Source organism: Uloborus diversus, chromosome 3 (genome assembly GCF_026930045.1).
Source record: "Uloborus diversus isolate 005 chromosome 3, Udiv.v.3.1, whole genome shotgun sequence".
Lineage (NCBI taxonomy): Eukaryota > Metazoa > Arthropoda > Arachnida > Araneae > Uloboridae > Uloborus > Uloborus diversus.
The window spans coordinates 152,149,009-152,174,807 of NC_072733.1; the positions used below are offsets into that span (position 1 = coordinate 152,149,009).

General features: G+C 32.2%; 1 protein-coding gene across 1 annotated transcript in view; it reads right to left on the bottom strand.

The window, feature by feature from the left end:
* LOC129219191 (voltage-dependent calcium channel subunit alpha-2/delta-3-like) overlaps positions 1–25,799 on the bottom strand; it is a 284,460-nt gene that overhangs the window by 138,207 nt on the left and 120,454 nt on the right. The window contains exons 4-6 of the mRNA XM_054853519.1: positions 22,410–22,578; positions 20,376–20,507; positions 18,992–19,049 (exon numbers count right to left, since the gene is read on the bottom strand). Of these exons, the coding sequence (XP_054709494.1) occupies positions 18,992–19,049; positions 20,376–20,507; positions 22,410–22,578 (359 nt within the window). The remainder of the gene's footprint in view (positions 1–18,991; positions 19,050–20,375; positions 20,508–22,409; positions 22,579–25,799) is intronic.

Consider the following 25,799-nt stretch of genomic DNA (forward strand, 5'->3'; position numbering starts at 1 on the left):
TTAGAAATGATTTATTTATTTTGTATTGTTACTTATCCAAACGTAAAAAATGTCCGTGACGAGATGTGTTTCCACACATGTATATACCCTTTTGTTATTTTCAATAGAAAATTAATAAATAATAAATAAAATACAGTAATAATTAAAAATGTTTAGTTTTTGGAGATTTTTATTTTAAATTTTTTCTTAAAACATTTTTTAAAAGACAATGTTTTTCAATAACTAAAAACACTGAAACATACACCAATTGAAATATACACTCAAAATATACCCCACTGTTATAGCTGTAAAATTGTCAGTGGAAATTTTCATAAAAATTAAGGGAGCGTGGGGCTTTGGGAAACAGATTCTTGGAATTCTCAATGAGTACATATTTTGAATTGAGTTCAAAAACCATTTCAACTGTACAATGTAAGCAAATTATCTACAATCGAACGTTCCAAAAATTGCAATGTTATATTTTTACTAAATAATGAAGCAAAATCTTTTATATCATATTACTATAAATAAGTTACAATCCGGTAAGTAATTCAAAATTGATCACGAAATCGAAATTACAGCAAATAAGTATGAAACTGGAAAAGTTTGAATAAAATAACAGTACTATGGCCAAAAAAAAAAATATCGTATGAAATAAAAACCAATATAACAACACAGGCTATATTTAAAAGGCACTTGCAAATATTTCTCTTTCAGGATGTCCCAAAGTAGGTGCAGCAAGGAGAGCCACGAAGTGCGAATAAAAACAATATTTTTTTTACCCATATAAGACTGAAAGTGCAAAATGTCGACTTTCACCGGTGATTCACCGGAAATATCCAGTCTATCTTCTGTGCTTTTGGTATTTTTTTGCTGATCATCACCGGCTATTGTCGATATACCCCAGAATTAGGATTTTTACAGCAACATAACATAATGGGGATGCATTAAGGTACCGTGAGAAAATTCTATTTTTTCAAAGGGTGCCGCGAGTTAGAAAAGTTTTGGAACACCTGATCTATTTCATATTCTTAGCAATCTTACAATTTTTCTGATCTTTGCATCATATGACGTCGGCATATTTCCATAAAGTACTGAAAAATTTTCTATGAGTCTTCATAATAGTTAAAAAAAAAACTTTAAACGAACAGTTTTTAAAGGATGTTTTTCAACCTAGAACTGCCTTAAATGAGAAAAACAGTTCCGCTAAATAATTTATGTAGCGAGCACTGGAAGAAATATAAGTCAATACGAATAAGTACGAACAATCTCTATTGATCTCCCGTGTAAATTACATCCTCATTCACGCACTCATGCAACACAAATTAATTACCTAATACAGTGAAACCTGTGTAAGTTGACCACTTGCAATGCAGTAGGGTAGACCAGTGCAAGTTTACGCAGATATTTTTCAATGAATTTTTCTAAATTTTTTGTTTTAACTTAGAAAATTTTAGACATTGAGGTTTCATGAAGCAGTTAATGGAGTCAAAATTAGTATATTCAGTTGTTGCTCAGTTTGTGTTTTTAACCATTAAAAAAAATATTTTTCAGTCCAAGTCGGTTGCGTAAATTTGCCCCGGACACGCGGCTCGTTTACGCATATTTATTTTGACACTTAACGTGGTTCTGTTGGTGTTTTGAACATAATGTCTTACCATTGTTAAAATAAAGCAAAATTATTACAGACTGAATATTGTATAAAGTGAAAGATGAAAGGGCATGAAGACAGCACTACATGATTGTAAGCTATAAGATGCGAATTTGTAACTCAATTAAAAATTAAATGGTGATTTCCAAAACTAAATAGCATGAAAATACTAAAAGGTTTTGTGACAGTTCGGAGCGAAAAAAGCGTCAGCGCACGTTTAGAAATAAGACGCAGCAAAAACGTGCGTAAAGGTGCTCAGACGCCAACGCATAAACTTGCCCCGTCCCCAAGTTTGGATTTATTTTTAACGTGCAAAAAAAGTCGGTTGCGTAAACTTGCCTTGGACACAGGGCACGGTTACGCATATTTATTTTGACACCTAACGTCGTTCTGTTAGTGTTTTTAATATAATGTTTTCCCATCGTTAAAATAAAGGAAATTCATTACAGACTGAATAGTAGGTTGGATCGAAAAAAATGAAATTTCGAATCTTAATTTGGAATACCCACCAAAAGCTGTGCATGTGTAAGAACAATACACATGTAAAATATTATCAAGTTTGAACAACTCCTTGAGGGTCCTACCAAGGCTTGAATTTCTCCAAAAATAGGAAAAAAAGTCGATTTTTCAAAATTTTTATGAAAATAATAAGGTTCAAAATTTTTGTTCTAATACCATTAACATATTTCCTTTTAACACGCTTTTCATGTATCTCCAAAATTATTTACATTCTTTGCAGTATTAGGTTCGCACACAATTTCGTAAAATTTCGTGAAATTTTCAAAAACTGACTTTTTTCAAGCCTTTTTACACATTGCAATATTTTTTTCTTTTCAAGTCCTTTTTTTTTTGCAATGACTGTGCAGAATGCAGTTTTAAACGGAAATGAAATTATACTTTATTATATTAACAGCCCAGCACTTACGACAAGGAGCGTAATTTCTTCAAACTGGACCAGTGGTAAATTGTCGCACCTGTCTAGTTATTTACCTATTGGTCCTGCGAAAATTTACATGGACCAGCAGTTTCACCATCAAGTAATGTGAACAGGTGACGCAAAGGCTGCTCGTATGCAGTTCGCAGATTAACCATGGGACAGGATGTCCAATTTTATTCTCTATGGCCGCAATTGCACCGTTTTTTTTTTTTCTGGTATATTCGTGGTCGTGCCATCACAGCCAAAAGCTAAAAGATCCTTAAGGCTTAAAGAAATTTTCAGTTCAAAAATCTCATTGCTGTCGCGACATGTTTTCCCTTTCCAGAAATTGGCATCACATGACCCAAATAAAGAGAATTTGAATTTTCAACCATGGATTCCTCGCTTATGGTTCTTGGTTGGTATCTGTCTCCAACCATTTCTTTTTGTCATAGTTTTGTCTTTTCGGCTATCGAAAAATGCTTTTTTCAAACCCTTTCATTTCTAGGTTGCAGGATTTGAAGAGAAGCACGAACTTCGTCTGTGACACCTGTGACACTTCTGTCGCTATCTTCGAATTTTATTCCTATCAACGACTTTAGAGCGACAATTATTTAACACAGTACCAAAATCCTGCAATGTTTCTGAAGCAATTGCTGCAGCACATCGCACATCTGTCAGAAATGCCGTACTTGTAGCACATTCTTGATAGCGTTGGCTGAGAAAGCCTCATTTGCTCCACTTTTAAAGTGGCATTAACACCAAAAAATGTTGATGGCTCTGTTGGCGGGAGTATAGCCGTTGCAAATTTTTCTTCTTCTGGAATTGAAACAAAATTTTTGCTGTTTCTCATCAATGTTATTACAGCATCTCGTTACATAAGTAAAAATCTAAAAAAATTATTGATCCTCTCATTCAACAAAATGCCTATTTTTGCCACCCGGAAAATATTCTCTTAACAGTGATCACTGATGAACAAAGTACATCAGAGAACTGGCTTTGCGAAGATTTTGAAGTCCAGACAAGTGACTTCTGTTCATGAAGAAATAAGAGAATTCTATTATTATTTAAGTATTACCTTTAATGCATCAGACTATGATGTTATCAATCGGCAAGAATGTGCAATAACTGCTCCCCCCCTCTCCTATTTTAGCTGGCATATCTAATGAAAGTCTTCAACAATAGATTGAAAACACCAACGCCAATTTTGAGTTCGTTTAGTTCTGTCACACTCAGGTGGTGGAACGCTGTGCTAATGTGGTGACAGAAGCTTCTTTGTTTGTGATTAGTCAATCGACAAGAGATGGCTTCATAGAGCAAAAATCAAATCTCGAAGTATCATGTCATCGATTGATTCAAAAAATGATTTCAAAGAAGTTTCATGAATGGATGTGACGAACTGACTATTTTCTGTGATTTTAACTAACTGATACTTTTCAAGTCCCTCATTTTGTGAAATATTGATGCTTATATGTCAGAGCGACTGTGTGTGAGTAAATATACATTCTTTGTAACCAATGCACTTCTCTCTATGTTTTTTAGTTAATACAACTAAATCATTTTGATAGTTTACATCTAATGTAAAATGAGTGATAAATTTATACTTAATACACTTGGGTCGGCAGATGGAAAAGGTAGAATGGAACTCGAAATGCAGCCATTTGTTTTTAGTGGATGCTGGACTGTTAATGTAATAAAGTTTAACTTCACTTCCGTTTAAAACTGCATTCTGTACAGGCGTTTTAAAAAAGAAAATTGGACTTTAAAAGAAGAAATATTGCAATGTGCAAAAAAGCTTAAAAAAAGTCAGTTTATGGTTAATTTCGCAAAACTCAACGACTTATGTGCGAACTTAATGGTGCAAAGACTATAATAATTGTGAAGATACATGAAAAGAGTGTTCAAAGGAAGCATTTTAACCGTATTATAACAAAAATTTTAAACACTAGTATTTTCATAAAAATTTTGGAAAATTGAACTTTTTTTCTATTTTTTGAGAAATTCAAGCCTTGGTAGGACCTTCAAAGAGTTGTTCAAACTTGATAATATTTTACATGTGTGTTGTACTTACACATGCACAGCTTTTGGCAGGTATTCCAAATCAAGATTCGAAATTTCGCTTTTTTCGATCCACCCTACTGAATAGTGTATAAAGTGAAAGCTGAAGGGCCATGAAAACAGCACTATATAATTGTAAGCTATAAGATACGAATTTGTAACTCAATTAAAAATTTAATGGTGATTTTCTAAATTAAATAGCCCTGAAAATACAGGCAAGTTTTGAAACAGTTCGGAGCGAAAAATGCGTCAGGGCACGTTTTGAAGTAAGACACAGTAAGAACGTGCGTAAAGGTGCTCAGACGTCAAAGCGTAAACTTGTCCCGTCGCCAAGAGTTTGGATTAAATTTTCACATACTTTCACAATTCTGTAAGATAGAGGTGCTTAGCCTGCGGCTTGCGCGGACCACATGAAGCTAATCTGTGCTGCCCGTTGTTTTATTCAATGTTACCAATCGAAAAGCACGATTAACGACGATATCAAATTTGGAGTTAAATATTCAGAAATTGGTTTCTGAAAACAGCATTTAATAAAATACATTGATAATAATGATTATTGGTTTGTAATTTTCTTTCCTTTTTCATATTTTCTCAGGTTATTTAAAAATAATGAAGTGTTCTGGAGTTTTATACGTTTTCTAGTCCACGGGAATATATTTAATGTAAGGTACGGCCTTCTGGCAGAAAAGGTTGCTCTAAGAAGTTGAAAATTCTATTCCTTCTATCACACGAGCACCGTGTAAATCCCGTACTGCTGTAAGGTGGAAGTAGTCAGAAACCGTGACGTACCTAAGGGGTCGAGCAACCCTAGTGAAATTTTGGCATGCCCTCCCCCCTCCCCTCTCTTAGAAGTTCAATTAAAACAATTACATTTACCCTTCATTATAGAAGCATTAATAGTGCTTGTTCTTGAACCCAAAACAGAGGAATAGTTTCAGTTATATTTGTAACCATGCATTTTTTTTCAACGGAATTAACTTTGAAATTTTTGTTTAAAAACCACAAAAATATGTCTACAATAGAAAATTAGTTATTCATTTACTAAAAGAAACAAAAGTTAAAGCTTTACAAGATTCTATTATGATCAAAAAGATAAATTAATTACAAAAAGTTAAACTGCCCTACTTGAAGTGGTGTCGTCGCAAGGGAAAAATATGGTGTGTGCGTATGGGGAGGGCTTGGGGACCCATTAGTTCTTTCAAACGCATGCATAAGTACAGAAAGATGGAGGGTTTTCAGATTCTAGTTTAAGACAAAGAGAGACATTATTAGATCTAGATCTAAGCATTAGCAGTTTGAACCAAATCGTAAGTCAATAATACACTCAGAAAAATGATTTTCTCCACCGGAAATTTTTCGGAATTGTAGTTTTAAAAACCCCGTTTTAGGCGATGTTTGGTAATTTTGGATGTTGGATGGAGGAGAGGTTTGGAGACCGTAAGCTAGCATTTTTTCGAAATTGAAACTAAAAGCGCTAGAGTAGATTATCTTTAACCATTTTAAGAAGATAGGGCTACGGCGGATTCTCCCTCGGGATTTTTTTAAGATTACAGTTCGAAAAATACAGTTTTAGACGATTTTTGGTGATGTTTGGGGAGGAGAGATTCGACTCCCTCTCCAGAAACTTAAAATGGAAGCTCCAAAAAAGTAATTTTAGCCAACCTACGATGATAGGGGAAGCAGTTTTCGAAGATTCTTCTTTGGAAAATGTTCGAAATTGAGGACAGAATTTAAGAAAGTCGTTAATGCTGTCGGCTAGAGGAAGGGTGAAATATTTTGTTGTAGCTTAGAAACTTTCTTACTATTTTTTGAACGCAAAAAAGAAAAGAAAAAAAAATATTTTGCTTAAAAATCATAATCTTGTTTTCAAATAATCTTGTCAAAATGCGTGCCTTCTTGTTGTTGCTTCTCTGGCGAAAGCCACTCCCGCCAACACTTCTGACGGGACTTCTGACCAGGTACGCGACTGGTCAGAAGTCCCGTTCTCAAGACAAACAGGACTTATTCCATAACTAATCAGATTTATTTTAATTTAAAAATTTTAAGTATTCATAAGACGAAATTTTCTACTGCTTTAAAGCTTTAAAAGAAAATTAAAAAAAAAAAATAATAACGATTTGTTTCTTTCATTTTTGTAATTTAAATTTTCTGATGTGAAAAGAAATTTATAGCATAAGTTTTTCTTTTTTTAATTTCTAAAGTTTAAAATTTCAGAAACGTAAAAAATAATTAAAGTGTAAGTAAAAATATGAAATAAAATACAACAATGATTATTTTCTATTTGCATTTTACAAAAGCAATTAAAAATGATTGATTATAGAAAATAATAATATACGGCAATGTAACATCATGTGCTAGTAAAAATGAATAAATAAATAAATGCAAAGATAATAATGGCTCATCTTTTTTAGCGTAAAATATGTGCCATCATGTCATTCGGGGTGTAATTGAAAGAAGAGAACGAATTTGCATTTGACAAATTAAAATTTTTGCAAACAAGAATGGTATCCAGGTTTTGAAACTCGCTTTTTTTTAACATTCTCTTATTTTTCTTTTCGAATTTCCATGCTGTGTTGCTGATTGCTCCATTTTTCTCAAAGTTTGGGGGACAGTTCAAAAATTAAAAATTTATATTGCTCAAAACTTTCTTAAAAATTTTTGGGTTGAGCCCCCTCCCCCCCTAGTGCTCCTCCCCGTTGTGACGCTACTGACATATTTGGCGACAAAATTTTTTTTTTTAAATACTGGTTTATGTCAACAAACGAGCCTTTTTTTTTTTTTTGGTTTAACACATTATATCATTTTTACATTTCGACGAAACGTTCAAATTTGAATCGTTGTAGGGCGAAAACTTTGTTTAGTAGTCGACGTACCCACAAGATGGCAGCACCAGACCAATTAATGAGACTAAGTTGAAATCGTTGAAATGTAAGATTTTCTTGCACTGCTGGATAGAAACAGCGCTAAGCTCATATGTTACTAATGATACAACTTTTAGACAATTTTAGGAAGCCTTGAATACATTTCAGTTTAAAGTTAAAAAATTACGAAAATGTGCGAAAAAAATCTTTGAGTAAAATACCGAAAACATCTCTAAAGCGGCAGCGGCACCTCACTTGATCTTGCCAGAAAAGTATATTACTGTATCAGGGTTTTCACTGAAATCTAATCGAAGTATTGAGGAATAAGTTTGATAATGTTATTTCAATTAATGTGATAAAATGAAAAAAAAATATATTAAAACAAAATTAATTTGAATTTTGACATCTTGAATTCAAATTATGTTTTTCGAATTTTACTGAAGTACAAGTGGCACGCACTTGCCTTTATTGTATTAAATGGTTATTTTTATGATGTTTGAAATGTTATTTGTTTTCATTTTATTAAAAATGAAACACAAATACAATTAAACCACTTTTTGAACTAATTTAGACAGGAACCCAAGACGAGGAATGTTTAAAGACCAGTAGATTTTTGATGTCCCTCCTGGTGAAGCTGTTTTTAACTAAGAGACAAACTATGTATAGATTGAAGTTAGGGGGGGAAAAAATGTCATTTAAAACGGAGCAAAATATTAATACAATTTCAAAATGTACAACTTCCTCATATGAGTGCACTATAACATCATACCTAAAATCGCAATCGCAGATAGGCTGTAGAATTTTTTTTTTTAATTGCCGAATGTCGCATATTGCGTCTTTGTCCACAAAACGGTTTTAATTACTTTTTTCAAACTTTGAATTAAATTTAAATCTTAAGTTGATTATACGAAAATGTAGTTCAGAGTCCAGTTCTGAACGTTTCACTCCTACTTCGATTTTTTGGACGTATTCTGGGAAATCTTATCCGTGAACATGGAAAACTGTGGGTTCTGCTAAAAATTATTATTCTGCTAAGAATAAAATACAGTTGAAGCTATTCCACTAGCAAGGAATAATACCTTAGTGATGCTCCCTTTCAACGATCTGGAACGAAAGTTTATTTTTCAATGTTTTAAATGACTATAAATTATGTCTGCAAAGAAAAAGTAGGAAGCGAAAATTAGTGAAAGAAAATTGGTTCGCGTGGTAAGATTTTTGCAAGAATTATTTTTTTTCACTGTGTAGTTACAAGAGAGTTATTTATCATGTGAAGTAAGGTAGAACACGCTCATTAGGTTTATTTTATTTCCTAGAATTCGAAGAAAAATTTTGAAATATTAAGGCCTTCAAACAAATGTTAAGACTAATTCTCTTTTCAGAATTAAGTTTTGTTATAGTTGAAAAAAACAGTTATTATGGAACCATTCAGTACGTTTTGTATTATTTAATCTGTTGTCTCTCTTACTACACGTGGATTTGACTGCTTGCAAACTTGTCACGTGTCTATGCGTAGGCGAACTTGCGTAGGCCCTTGCAGGAATGAAATACAGCGCATTAGTGGTCTGAAATACGGAGATGTGCACTTCAAAAGTCAGAATTTTGAAATTTATTCGAGATAATATTGAAGGACATTCTTCTCTTACTTCAATTTTGCGATTATCTTGAAAATTGTACATGCGCAAAACTTAAAGTATTTGTTTTTTATTGTAACAGTAGAAATATTCGTAAGAAAATTCGTTAATTAAATGCAACGTAAAAAAAACTGCTTCGAACAGATTCAAAATTTTAAAGACAATTAATCCTCTGGAGTTTAATATTTCAACACACGCAAATATTACTAAAAAATGTCAGGTTCTTAACGGTGCATGCATGACCGCGTTCAGGATTCTAGAAGAAAATTTTACACATTTTCAGCATATATTAGAAGAAAACTTAAATACTTGTTAAATCTGCCCGTAATTTGACTAGTTGTCATCAGTGAGAAGTGTGATGATCTTACCTAAATATTTTTACCTAGCACAAACTCACTTATATGCTGTCATTTTGCTTGCCAACAATGAATGTGTACTTGCTTCTTAAACCTACCAGAACGTTAAAGCAGTATTATCTTTAAATTGCACGTCTATTACTTCAGCTATATGTGCATATCTGTCTAGATATCCAGATTATCTAATAAAAAGTGCATTCTAAAAACAAGAATTTCAAAAATGACGAACAAGTACTCAAGTTTCAACATAATTGCAGAGTCAAAATGGCTCCGACTATGTGGTATTCAAATTTGAAATATTCAAATACTCAAACCAACGTATGCTCATTTTTGAAGTATTTACGCTCATTTCTGAATATGTAATAATTCAGCACACCAGAAAATATGGGTACCAGTGGAGCACAAAAAATTTTTTTGAAAGGGGGGGGGGGGGGTCCAGGATCGAAGAACCACCATTCTCATACCTTACACCAAACATATTCTTATATATATTAGGGTGCGTCTTATTTTTGAAGATGTTATTCTTTCATGAGGCACCCTCTCATTTTGTTCCTTTGGATGAAAAAAAAATTCACATATCTTAAAAGTAAAAATTGAATAAAATTTAGAGGTTGCTACCATTGCTGTAAAATTTGAAACCTAATTTTTTTTTTTTTTTTTGCATCAAATATAAAAATGTTTATTTATGTTATCTTTTTGTTATTAATTTCAATTAGTAATAAATTAGATTGTTACTGACTTTGAAGTTATTTCATATTTTATTAAATCATGTTAATTAACTGTAGCTACAATCAACTCTCAAACTCTTAACTGTTGGTTAGCAAATCAAAGAAACAAAAGTTGTCAGTTAAGAACTCAAAAAGAAAACTAAAAGAGATCTATTTCAATAATCAAAAACAAAATTAATGGAATCCGTCATCAGATTATTTGCTTGACCTTGCTCTTGCTGATGATACTTTACGCAAGATTTCACTTCCAGGAGAGAAATTATTTATAACGGAAAGAAAACTAGGAGGACAAGGCGAAATGGGTAACAAATAAATCTCTATTTAAAAAGGCAACAGAACTTGCGTGAAAAGAAGAAATTTTGAAAGAAAGAAAATCATGAAAAATCTGAATCAGCTGTAGTGAAAGTATTTTTTTTTTAAACCTCTGTTGTAACTGACAGTGCTTTGACTGATTCTGAAGAACAAGAATTTGCAAAAAAGTTTATCTAGATTTGGTCTTTTGTTGTTGAAAAGCATTTTCACTTACAAGAAGGAATGTGTTGCTTCAAGTAATTTTATTTGACATCTACGTGTCATTTCTGAAGAGACTAACTCCAAATTGGTCTCTTTCTTAAAGAAACCTAAAAGAACAACTCCTCCAATGAAACACTAAACAGCAGATGTTGTAGAACTAAAACCAAAGGAAAAGAAAAATGGAGGATTCCATTACTAACATTCAAATTTTTCACCATAAAGGTCTTTTCATCAAGTTTTTTTGAAGAGATATTATCAAATAGTTTGGATGATGAGTAGCAATCAGAAAAAGGCTTGTATATTTTACATTACTAGAAACAAAGGGGGGAAAATTACAATATTGGTGAGTGTAAAAGACTGAAATTGTAAACCAATGAAATGCGTAGTGGAACTTTTGCATGATTTTTGTTACATTATTACACAGCATAGCAGCCATGAAATGCTTATTATTTTTTTGTATGTATAGGAAATAAGCATTTGGGTTATGTGTCTACCTTAACCAACCTAATTTCATGTTGATGTCAAATACTGCAATAGAAAATTGGGAATATATTTTTACTCTAATTTTTCACAATGAAGGTAATTTTAATCGCTGGTAGCAACCTTTAAATTTTGTTCAAATTTTTTGAAACTTTTAAGTGGGTGTTTTTTTCATCAAAAGGAAGCAATTAAAGGGGTGCCCCATAAGAAATTCAAAATTTTATCAAAAAGTGCATTATAAGACGCACCCTAATATATATATATATATATATATATATATATATATATATATATATATATATATATATATATATGTTTGTGTGTGTGTATTTAATAATTACTTATCATTAATTAATAAAATAAATTTTTAAACTATCAGACAGCTCAAGAATGAATGTATTTACTTTTCTCATATCAAAAATATAAAAAGCGAAGCCAAATCATCAATATAGAACAATTTATATTCAAATACAGCTAAATTTTGCAGCGGAAGGAAGAGCGAAAATATGTTTTTTTTTTCTTTTATTAAATCTGAAACTATCGTTACATTTGTTTGGAATTATTTTGCGTACTACATACATAGAATATAGTCAATTAAAAACACTCAAGGGCGATGGGATGGGTCCAGACCCTTTGGAACCTTCCCTTGTGTGCGCCACTGATATTTCAAGGAAACTAGAAAGCATGAATGTACTCATTTCTGAAAACTTCATTTTTCTAATTGCGGAATTTTAAAAGTGATTTTTTTACAAAGAAATTTACTTTTTATTTGAACATTAATTTTAAGATTTACATTTGGAAATGTAAAAAAAAAAAAAAAAAAAAAAAAAAAAAAAAAAAAAACATACTAACAATCACTGTAATATATTTACGTCTTAAGTTATTTTAAGTTTTGAAGTATCTTAAATGTGAAAATGTGCATCACATGAGTTTTAAATCAGCCTCAATTACTCATTCATCGATTGAAAATTTCTGTAACTAAATTCAATAGTTTCTAATATGTTGAGGTATCAACTGAAATTGCTGAACTACATTCATTTAAACAAAAAATTCATCTTTCGATTTTCCAAAAATCGAAACAACTTATAATTACGAAATTCAAAACATACATTCAGACAGTTCAACGCAAATTAACCAACTTCCTTGGTACTGCAGAGATTAAAAAGAGAGAAAAGAGACATGACAAATTTTTATGATTTTTTTCACGATCTCGTTTTTTAAGAACACTTGGTTGTAACGAGGAAATACCATGGTCCCTTTACGTCGTTATAAGCGAGTTCAACTGTAGAAGTAACATATAAAGGAATATATATATATATATATATAATAGTATTTTATATATATATATAATAGTATTTCATAAAAAGATGTGAGGAAACAAGAACATATTTTATGTTTGTTGAATTGCAAGTGAAGTTCTTACAAATCACAATAAAAAGAACAAAAAACTAAGTCATCCCGTAAAGCAAGAAAATGATACATCATAACGCTATGGAAAAATCATCTCACGTTAAACTTTAAAATTATATGCTGCAGTAAGCTTTTTTGGATCTCTCATTACTGATAACTTCGATTATGCCACGGTGTTAGGATGACAAAATGTTTCCATATTGATTAACTCGGCAGCGTGGATAGATTGGTTGGGGTAACAGTGGAAGTGGGTCTTTTGAGTCGAATGAAACCATCATCTCTGCACCCCCCTCACCAAATCCATTCTTTCCGTAGACAGTTCTTGGAGAAACCGATAATACTCCAATATTCAAGGATCTTCTGAGCAAAATAAAATAGGAACGGCTGCTGGAGCTATGCATTATGCTCAATTTTTACCTCCCAGTACGCTGGATTATATTGGTTCAGAGATCCGAAATTGCAGTTTTTCCCCCATAAAGCTGCTTTAGTTTTATCGTTAAATAATGAAGGACTGCAAGTGGGCGATAAAGAGAATTGCATAACTGGAGAAGGTTTGATGGAATTAAATCGAGATTATCATTCAGTTTTCATTGCAAGGCACATGGGAACGGATGGAATTTCATTTTGCTTTAGATTTACGATTTTTCTCTCGATGTAAGTATGATCACCACGGCTGATAAGGTTTTCAAAAACTGGATGCAAATAATTAATATTAAATAGCTATGTAACTTCGAATGCCTGAGTTTGTTTGTAACAATTGTTACTATGACATCGATATTACTGATATATCATTGAAAAATGAAAAGGTAAAAGTGTAATTTCAAATAATAATTTTGAACCAGCTAGTTATAGCTGAATGAAATTTGATAATTCTTAAATAATTGGAACAAAGTTGAAGCACCGTTGATTTAGCTTTAAATAATATTCAAACTAGGAAAAATGCAAACACATTCAAAATTCAAATAAAAATAGTAAGATAAAGGGTAACAAATAGCGTACGTTATAAGAAAGGTAAAAGGTAACGAAAAAATAGCTATGCATTTGATTATTTTGTTTCTCTTTGTACTTTCAGATTAAATTATTCGCACTATTTTATGAAAATTTTCAAGCTAATGATATACATTCCATTTCATAAAATACAATATATGCTTAACCTACCACTTTGATTCATATGTTTTTGAACACTTTTTCTCTTAAATATTTATCTAAACTAAAATAACCCGTAATAAATAAAAAATGGCTTATTTTTCCTATTAGTTTCAAACACATTTAACAAAAATTTTTAAATGAATAAAACATTCAACTACAAGATTAGAAATGGTACCTCACATACTTTTAACTTTATTAAATAATACTAAAAATGTGAATGGCAGCTTCAAATTCAAGCGCAAGTTTTAATTTCGTCAAAATAAAAGAACTTGAGGTTTACTGAAGTTAAAGGATACGTATTTCAAGTGTAAAAGCAAACTTAGTAATATATACGTCAGCTTTAAAACGAAAAACAATGTTTCAAAAACGGTAAAAAGTTGTCTGAAGTCTTAAAGAAACTCTCTTACACCTAAAATACACTCAGCAAATAGAAATTAGTAGCGGAAAAAGAAACGACTCATCCTCATTATATAATAGCAAATGATCATGTATCGCTCCTGACGTCATGAATGAAACTCGCGCCACGGCATGATAATTTAATAATATGTTTTGGCAATGATTATCATGCAGGAAAAGGCTTTATTGTGACAAGGCAGAACTGCATCCGGTAACAAAAGTGTTTTACTGGAAAGACTGTGTCATTTCAAGTGATGAAGAAACGAAAAAAGTGCTCAACAATGAACGCTATCTCGCTATCTACTGGAGTTTAAGGTTAATCCACTGGATTTAGAGTTAGATCACCAAACAGGCAATTGCTTCGTTCAAATTTAGAAGCGAATTTCATTCGTCATATCTTAACGGGCGATTTTCTAGTTTCTGCAGCTTATATAATTCTGAATTAATCTGCGAGTCAATAAAAGGAAAAATTAAGTCGTGTGTACACTGTTAAAAATTCAGGAAGATTTTCAGGTAATTGTTACTGTAAAATGGCGGACTTAACGCATCACTGATTTCTACGGTAATTTATACCGGAGAAATAAGCGATCCCAGCGCCAATTGGTTGCTGTGGCCTACGGAGGAACCGTAAAATTTTACAGTAACATTTGATTTTTACGGTAATACTTACTGGCAACATGGATGCCAGTAACAATTACCGTAAATTTTCCGGAAAATTTTTAACAGTGTAGTGAATGAATATGTGAGCTGAAATTTGTAATTCCTTTACTTTTTTGTTGCAGCAGTGACATTTTTTAAATCAAAAGTAATCGTATTGTACGTCGTTGGTTTGACTTTATTTTATTTAAGGAAAAACATCATTAGCAACCATTAGTAATGTGTCCGCCATCTTATAAGTCACATGGAGAAAATCAATGTTTATACTAACCAGGAAAGTATTAGGATAACGTCATGCAAAAGCTCATGAAAATGTGCTGTTAATCTCTGAGTGCTGAATTCAGTGGTTCAAGGAAGTTTTACCTTGAAACATTTTCACATTTCTTTACTTTTAACCTTTTTCGTCTAACCGTTTCGTAAAAGAAAAGGATCTCATTAACCTTTTTTTCTCCTAAACCTTTACTTTTAACTTCTTTACTAACCTATTGTTCAGTCTAATTCCCAGTAAAAATTCACAAATCAAGAAAAAAATAACAAATAAAACTAAATAAAAATTAAAAAATGTAGTTATAATATATTTTTCAATCCATTTGCACGCACGTGACATTTCCAGTTATAGATTTGAACTTAATTTCGGAAATTGTATTTTTTTATTTTCTACATATTTAAACATCAACAATTATTTTGTGTCACAATACAAAGTATCAAATTTATTTTTTAAATACAAATTTCAAAATATATTAATCGAAAAAATATTACTTTATATTCCACATCACGAAAAAAAAAGGTAACATTTCTCAGAAAAAGTATTTTCTTCCTTTTTTCATGAATCAATGAACAGAACCGGCATGTTTTCCATACCATTAATTCATTGTAGTTTAAACTGCAACCTTCCATCCACATTCCGTCATGAAACAATAGAAATATTTTAACTTATTATTGTAGTTTTTTTTCCATTTAAAAATAAAAATCATAGACTATATGATTTGTTTTCAATAAGAAAACCGTCCTAATATGATAATTAGCTAATATTTTTGTAGGTAAGCGTCATTAGTTTGCGTGACAATTAAATCATTACTTTCTATAATCTCAGATATATCACGTTTTCGGATATATCGCTCGTTTTTTTTCCCTTCTTTGTCTTCCTACAAGTACGATATAAAGAACAATTACTGTATCTAACAGGGGCTCCCAAAATTTTTAGATTCATGGCACTCTTTGAAAAATTGGAAATTTCTCACGGCACGCTAGCCTATCTCTGTTGTATTATATAAATTGATACCATGGATTATTTCGCGGAAACCCTTTCCTCTAATTGCGGCACCCACTTTAAGAACCCCTGTTACATAGAAGTTAGAAGCAAAAGTTTGAAATTCTCGGAACAAAGTAAAAATATGTGTAAAAATGTCGTATGCTTGCAAATGGATTGAAAAATATACTTTCTTTCCGTTGAGAGCATCAGAGAGTCAAAACGAAGACACTAAACGAAGATAGTAAGTCAAATTCAATGTCAAAATTTTAAAAGTAAGTTTTTTGAGGTTTAAGAAAAGTGTGACGGTGTAAATCGATCTGTTTATCACCGTTTCCAATAACTTTTGAGATTTAAAGCAAAGGAAAACAAATAAAAATTCTCAAAGCAATTTAGTTTCATGTTTCAGTTTCTCAAAACATGTTTTTATATTTTTATGCAGATTTGAACAATTAAACTATAATATTAATGGCATTTGCCTTAACGAAAAAACACAATTTTTTCAACTCCCCGTTAAATAAGTTCGGAGAAAGCGTTTCAGATTCTTCAAAACGAAGACAAAGCTTATTCAGGCTTAATTAAATATACTTACTGTTCGCAACATGCTCTCTCGACTAATCCTTAAATTCAAAATAAAAGATAGTAACTTAATGAGGAGAGTTTTAATTGAAGGTTTTTATATAAAATTATTTAAGCCTCGGACAAATTGTCAAGTAAAAAACTAAATTAAGAAGATTTACTTACTTTTTTGGTTTCTAATCTATGAATTTTTATGTCTTAGTCTTTACATTTTATTCATGCATAAGGTATGAAGGCCCCCTTAAGATGTTTTCACCCTCCAGCTAATTAACTTCCTACTCCGGGCTCATGAGTGCTAATAAGCCCGAAACTTCAGTCCTCGGATGGAATGACTGAGCTGATGGTGTATTTTATGTATACATAAGGTAGTCTGACAAGTAAGTGAACACTGAAGCACAATTTCATTGTCGGAAATTCAGAATGCCCTGAAAAACTGCAGCACTTGTAACATGACATTAATTTTTACTTCCTTAAAAAAGGAAGTATTGTATTCGCGAAAAATTTCACTCAAAATTCGACCTTAATTTCCATTTTGCTCACCACCGAATTAATGCTGAGTTTTTTTTTCAATCCGACCACCCGCGGATAAGAACGTATTAACACCCGAAATATCCATTTTGACATTGCCCGAGTTAATTACAACGACTTTTCTCGTGACGTCCGTATGTACGTATGTATGTGCGGATGTATGTCGCATAACTCAAGAACGGTATGTTCTAGAAAGTTGTAATTTGGTACGTAGACTCCTAGTGGGGTCTAGTTGTGCACCTCCCCTTTTGGTTGCATTCGGGTGTTTCTAAACGGGTCTTTTGCCCCTTTTGGGGGGAAAATCATTGTTAATTTCGATGCCCTTTAACGATGTTAATTTCGACACCTGCCTTCTCAAGTGGTGTTATAATTTGGTGAACACTTGGCGATATATCGCCAGTCTTTTGGTTGCCAAGTTTTGTCGCCAAGTCGGCGACAAATTTGGCGTTTTATTTTTTTTTAAATCTGGTTTCGATTTGGTCACTGGTGGTGATATTTAGAGAGTAAACTATTGAATCACATTAATATTGCCAATAAAGAGAAAATGACTTTAAAATTGGAGTAAAAGGAAGTCATGTGATGCACACATCAGCTCGTTTTTTGTGTAGTTATTTTTAAGTAGAACTTCTACAGTCGTGCTTCATAAATTTTGAGGGGTTAAATTAAAAGGCAATCAACAGCAAATCGCTTCTATTTTTATGTACATATTGTCTAATTTTGATGTACAGCGTTTCAGGGAAAAAAACATCACCACTGAATTCAATATCTAGACAGCAAAGTTTCATGCTTTAGTCTTATATAGACACCATATGCGATGTTTAAACCTTCACCCTCAGAATTGTTCTCACTAGAAATATAATTATGTTACTGACGCTTTCACTAAAATATTCTTTTTTGTAAATTGAGGAAAACAGATAAGCAAAGTAAAATATAATTTTTAAATATTTGTTTAAAGCCAAACGTGGAATGAAATTGAAACAAGACTAAGCTAAATATTATGAGAATGTAATTTTTCTTAAAATTTCTTAAGTTTAAGACATTGAATACCACTTTTTTATTATGGAAAATGAAACGATGAGAAATCAAGAAACAATTCACATTTTTTTTTCTTACAATGTGTTTTTATTCCTGTAAAATTGTTTTACTGTTCAAATTTTCGATTTAAACTTTTATAATAAGTGATATGATTGATCAGTTTAACCTAGGAATTTCATTAAGATATTCTGAGTATTTTTTCACTTCAACTTACGTTATGAGAAGTAATAAACAATAAAACAAATGCTGTGATTTATATTATGTTTTTTTCCCTTCTAGAATAATGACATGAACACTGCAAAAGGAAGCAATAAATATTCGTATGCTGATCCGGAAATCGCTGTTGGAATTGCAACCGATAAAATGCCAGTATCTCAAATCAGCATCGTTTTCCATACTGAGATGGTTAACGGCATAACTATATATAAAGGTTTCACAGGTCAAACTGCATGGATGGAGAAATGGGAAAGGATGGATGAAGAAATTATGACTATGGCATTTAGTATTACTGCTTGTGGAAGTGCCATCACACCAAAGAGAAGGATTAGAAATGACTGAAAGTTACCTGAAACCGCGGCTTGGAAGAAAGACTAGTAATAGACCAGAACCAGACGAGGCAGGCAGTTTTGAGAGAAAATGAAAAGCGAGGAAAACTTTTAACCAAATTAAAAGCAGGAAGATGTACGTTCATATTTCTCTCTTTTGTTAACTACAATAGATTACGTTACGTTCAATTTTTTTTTACGAATGTTCAAAAAAATGCAAACATTTGTTTTATATTTGTACTTTGATTTAGGACAAAAGATAATATTTACCACGGTCTCATTCGGCAGTCGTACATGTCCGGCCCTTCGGGAACTTCCCATTTTGTGGCTAGAAAAAAATCATCACCAATAATTATGGGGAAAATAAATAAGGGTATGAATAACTAATACAGTACGAGACAATTCGATAGAACGCGAGTTAAATGCGATTACATACTGTTCTTTATTACTAATCTTAGTTTTTTGGACAATGCTCTTCTTAAAACAAAAAATAAAGGAAAGACGTTATAAAGCTCAAAATTTTTATTCATTTAAATTTAGCATCAATTATCGATTTAAGTTTATTAAATTATTTTCCAATACCAAATACATAAAATCGTACTAAACATTTTTAATGCATGTTTTAGTAAACACATAATATAAACACAAAAGGACACTCGTTTTTTCCCCTGGAACTCAAACACTTTATATTAATCTTAAAATTCTTAGCAAATTTCATGGGCTTTGTTTTTTTTTTATTGACTTACCGGACATTTAGCTTGGTTTGGCTTGCATTTAAAATTGCAACAGATCAATCTTTAGCTAAATCAATCGTAGTTAACATTTCCGTTTGTTTTTTTTCCACACACAAATAGCAATTATTTCGCTTGGTTCGCAGCGCAAACAATCATGAAAACTCCTGGGCTTTATATAATCAAATTGTATTTTAGCAATGCTGCTGAAGTAGTTTAACGAGTAATTTTCAGGGTTTTTCAAGTTTGTAATTGTCTGCGAAAAGCAAAAACAAGAAAAGGCTGTTTTTTTTTATTGCACTTCTGCAAAAATTAGTTTGCATCATTGTTTTAAAATCTTTTCACGGAACATTTTAAAACGTTTTGGTAACAAGGAAAATGCAAGTAATTCGTCTCTACAATTTCCATAAAGCGTAAAAAAAATCTCAAAATAAGTAAGTTAGGGCACAAAATTAAAGCCCTAAAGTTTTAATAAAACTTAGAACAATCTGCAAAAACGTCATTAAGTAGTGTAAAAATTTCGACTTTAATGTAAAAAAAAAGCATTACTAACTATTTTTTATGCGCAAAATCGACAAGCGATCACGTTACCGTAAACACGCTGCGAAAAAAAACTTCGAGCTAAACCTTGGCTCTTTTACTTGTCGATGGCGAAAAATTCAATAGCTTCAATAAAGTAGAGCCATTAAACTCATAAGAGTGCCGTTTACAATGATACTTAATTGTATTAAGTAATCGTATTTTGCAACACTACATTACGCTTTTCAACTGGTTATCTATGGTTCACAATACTGCTTATTTGGTTATCTTACACTACACACACAGGAAAACATGTAAACACTCTTGATTTTATTTGTATAGATTATGTATAACACAAAGCACTTACGTAAAACTTTATGCAAAACAAATGCAATTATACAAACCTGGAAATAGTCGTAGGAAACCCGTAGCACTGCCGAAGAACTGCCATATCAGAGATGAATCGTAAATTAAATTATTTTTGAATACTGTATTTAGTTTTTCTGACCATTTTATAGCATTTAAAACATCAGGAGCTGTAACAGAAGAAACAACTCGTCAGAGATTACTACTTTCTTACAAATTAGCTTTTATTTAAGCTGATACACTAATTTAATATTAGTGTATCAGCTGAGCATACTGAACAATGTTGTATTAGTTCCAGAAGATATGCAAATTAATTGTATTAAAAACAGAGAGTAAAAGTCTTATATAATTGTAGTTTTTAATTTCTGTTAATGTAAATTAAAACCTGTTTTAAAAAATAAAAAATGTTTATTATAACAATTATAAATGCGTACACGAAATAAATTCTAGAAAACTATCTACATTAAGTTTAAATAGGAAAACATTAACAATATAGTATTTCTTTTAAGTAATGCAATTTTTGTAAGTATTCATTCAACCTTTTTAGGCACACATTAAGTAATTAAAATTTATATATCTTTAAACAAAGCTGAATAAAAATCCATGAATACATGGTATATTCCACAGAAAAAAAAAGAAAACCCTTCTAAAAAACCGAAAAGCGTAAGTAAAAGGAGCTCAAATTTGTTTATGAGAAAAAATTATACAGTGAGCGAACGTTATTTTTTTAGTTTTAAGCTATCTACAACTTTTAAATTTTTTTCTTAATTTAGATTGCTTTTAATCAAAGTTTTTTTTAATGACTGTTCTTTTGATGCCACAATGTTTATTATAATGTTGAAAAAAGAATGCATTTAGTATTTTTATGCCGGCAAAATCTAAACGCACATGCCCTGAAGAACTGGATCTAGAAAGTTCTCGTATTACTTCAAGAGTGTTGAGTTAACATTTGTAATTTTAATTCTAGTGGATTTCTTAGCCCTTTATGAAGCTTCGGAAAACAACTTACTAAGTTCAACGAATGTTAATTTCTATAATAACTTAATTTTGACTATATCTGACTAGTAATCAAATTTATGAAGATAAGGGATATATACGAGTAACACAACAGTTAGGAAATACAGGAACCCTAAACCATCCAAAGAAGGACATGGTTAAGATGACATTTTAAGTAACCAAAAGACCGGAAGAGCTTTTTTAAAAACCAATATTAAGTTAAAAGCAATTTTAATACCCTTTCATAAGGAAAGCAATGAAAAATTTAAGTTGCAATATCTATTTAATTTATTAAAAACTTTTACTAAAATTATTTTATCTCTAGAAAATCACCCGTCAAGGCATGACGGGTGAAAATTGCAGCATTTGAGTGAAGCAACTGCATGTTTGAGGATATTTCGATCGTTGAAATTTTGGGCAGTTCATTTTTCCTTTCTGGTGAAGTTAGAGAGGTTGAAGTACATTAACTCTTTTGGAGTCATAAAATTGGAAACAATTGAAAACAGAAAAAAAAATATATATACAAGAACAAAATCTTCTAAAAAATACATACAAAATTCAGTAAACATCCTCAGTTGTAAAGAAATTCATATTATAAGTAATTTCATTTGCTAGTGATGTCAGAGCGTTACTCGATCAGTGATTTCGGTTATCATATGTATGAGAATTACAATCCAGTTCACGATTTTTGGGTATCGGCTGGGACGACTCAACCACAAAATCAATTGAAAACAAGACGATGGTGAAACAAGTTCGTGAAGCGTCGTTGTTAACAGTTGTAACAGTAAGTTATAACAGTTGTTACAGAGGAAAATTTACTTCAATTTATCTCTGGAGTCAAATTTCCAGATCAGGTGCAGATTGCTGAAGTCTTGATTTCCTTATCGAGTTGCTGTCCTCCCTATTTCCTACAAATTTTATACTTTGGACTCATCCGCCGAGTGCCATGATAGCTTTTCCACAGTATGTACCACTACTCAGTTTGAAAATAGAAGATATCAGGAATCAGTTCTTCAAGCAACTGTGATGGAATTACACGTTTTTCTGGTAAGTTTTAAAAGATGCTAAAAACTTACATTTATCATACACGTTAGTAGGAACGTGAACTACACTGTATGAGGTATTAACAGCAGCACCATCGTAGCTTCTGTGTGGATTGTACTCCATTGGTTGCCAATCTGTGCTATCTTCTGGAGGCATTTCGTACCGAGGGTCGTACATCTTTTTGGCATTAAAATAGTTGAGCTGTAAAAATAAACAACGAAAATAGATATTGTTGATACATGCCGGATTCTAAGAAATAAAAAATATATTGGTTAAAGTCAGTGGCGTACCCCGGAGCAGTGGTGACACCCTGGAGGTAGTTTTTGGTGTCACTCTCCCCCTCCTCCCTCTACAAACGCAAAAGAAAAAAAAATGAAAACATGAAATTCATGCAATTTTTAGAAACAACTACACTTGTATAAAACGTAGTTTCAAGGAGGCTAATGTACAAAAGACAAATAAATGTGGACGGATTGGGGGATTTCCCCCAAGGGGTTTTAATTTACAAACTTCAAGACTTAAAAATGCGTTTTAACTTCATATTTTTCAAAAACTTGAATTTCCACTTTAGGTATCAACCCCCAGACGGGTGACATCCGGGGGGGGGGACCACCAACCCCCCGCCCCAACAGGGATGCCACTCTTAAAGTTTTGCAACTCACTTGTAATTGAGAAGAAATACATTTCAGCAAATATTCGAATTTGCTTTAAATTTGTAACTATGTTGCTGATATACGAATCAAACAAGGAAATATTTCTGAATTCCCTCCAATCTATACATATGTATTTGTATATAATAAAGTGGAAAAGATAAAGCAAAAATTGCTACAAAGATACACAGCTAAATTGATTTAATTCTATTAATAAATTCCGAACGATCTAAAAAATGATAATGAATGGAAGCAATTAAACGAAGGAATGTACTCCAAGCAGTTTCTGGAAAACAATCTTCCAATAGATGCTACATTTTTGTTTTTTTACGAATATGAATCAATAAAAGAACATCGAGAGAAATGATAGAAAAAATACTTAAAGAACCGGGGATTCTCATTATGACAAGAAATGCTATAAAACAAACAGCGGGACCAAAGAATTTCGTGAAAGATTTTATCGGAATAAAAATAATCCAGAAAGAAAAATTGCCTCGGGCTTGGTGTACAATCTAATAGAATTTGCCATTAGCTATATTAGGTTGAATAGGAAACATGATTCGTTCAGTTTCAATGTTATCAAATCGAATTTCTGAGGCAAGCGAAGTAGTCAATAGTCAATTCTGCGAAAATAAGTGCATTTCTAGACATGCAAAATGTTTGTTCGGGAGAATTACTGATACATTTTTTCACCACGATAATAAGGCAACTTTGAGTTGAAGAAAATAAATCAGAAATGTACTTTTTTAGAATTATTTCACAATTTTGCAGCAGAATAGTTTTTTTTTTTTTCATCACTTTTATGCATTCATTTTAAACCAATTTTTTCTTTGGACATGATGCGGTATATGTTTAATGACAATATGAAAAATGTTAAGCTTTGTGACATATGCATAATGAAAAGCTGTGAGAAGAAACAAAATGAAAAAGGAGAAGATAAATACAAAAAGACTAAAAATCAATCTAAAGCTGTATATTACGTATTATTCCTTCCAGCCGTTAAAAACCCATGCAAATAGTGTTAGCGTTTAGTAACAGTTGCTTTCTTTTTTTTTTTTTTTTTGCATTATCTCCGCGAAAATTTTATTTTTGTCTATCAAATTGCAGCTACAAGGCATGTTTTTAAAGTAAGTACCGTTTTGATATAAAAAAAGAACGAGTACAGATAGAGCTAAGTAATTTAGTGCACAAAAATCTACCACCCTTACGCTATTTTTCGACATTGCTCCCGTGATTTTCCAAGCATTTGTCATAGCGTGGTGCAGGTTTTTGTATACCTATTCGTAAAAAGTTACCGCCCGTTTAGTCAACCATGAGGACTGTTACAGGGCTTTGGCTGGAGCGTTTTTGAACATCCTCTGGTCTGCCCTCACCTCGCTCGCAACATCTTTCATTTGTTTCGGCATCTAAAGTCTTTCGTAGGTGGTCTGTGGCACAACAGCAATAATGAGCTCAGAGAACATGTTATCCCATGGCTGACTACACAGGCGGCAATTTTCTATGAATAGGTATACAAAAACCTGTACCACGCTATGACAAATGCTTGGAAAATCACGGGAGCAATGTCAAAAAATAGCGTAAGGATGGTAGATTTTTGTGCAATTAAATTGCTCTATCTGTACTCGTTCTTTTTTTATATCAAAACGGTACTTACTTTAAAAACATGCCTCGTATTTCCGAGACGTTTTATGCCTCGATCATTTTCACTTATTCTCATTGTTTCAAGCTGCATGACCGCTTCAACGGTATTTCAAACTCTTGGTTCTATACAACGTCGCGTGCTCCAGTTTGGTTCGGTATCCATACTAGTCCTTTCCTTTTCTTACTCTTGTACGTCTCAAAAAAAAAAAAAAGAAAAAAAAACCTGCATCGATGGGCAAAACGTAATGTTTGAAGGTCTGTGTTATTAAGAATCTACGGCTACATTTTTTTTTTTTTTGCTATATAGCTCATTTGGAAGAAGAGTGCCACCAGGACAGTCCCGGGGGGGGGGGGGGGAGCAGGGCAATTGCCCCGGGGGCCACAAAGTGATGGGGTGCCGCATGGCACCCCTCGTTTCGATGGAACACGACGACATTCACACCAAATGAGGGGCGCGCTCCCTCATCGTATAAAATGCCCCGATTGTATAAAATTAGGGTATTTTTCCTCATTTTGTGTTTCATAGATACACAGTCATAGACAAACAAAATAGAGAATCATTGCAATGATTCTCTATTTTTTCCTTGGGCACGAAACTATTCCTCTTTCTAAGTCTCCAAAACATTCGTTTCCTTCATATCATTGAAATAGATACAATTCCTGAGAATATAACTTTAAAATCAAACTAAAGGCACTTCTCCTTCGTCTAGTTCTCACTAAATTTGCTTGAGTTCTGCCCCTGCTAGCAGTGACGTAACCAGAAAAGAGTTTTAAGCGGGCAAATTGAAAAAAAAAAATTGATCGGGTAGGGAAAAGTTAAAAGAAGTCCGGTAAAAATTTTGAAACTTTTAGTTTTGAAAACCCAATTTTAGCCTTAAAAATGCGATTATTGGCCATATTTATTGACGCAAGGGTAAGGGAGGGAGCTCAGAGACTGTTTCAGATCGGTTACTTTTAAATAGAATGAAATCAATTCCTTCTCCCCCTGCAAGTTTTCAAAAACGTAACTTTAGACAAACTTTTGAAGATTTCATGGATATGAGAATCTGGAGCATTTCCCAGGAAAATTGTTCAAAATTATGGCTCAAAGGATTTAAGCAATGTTTTACATTTAGGGGCTATTCCACTTAA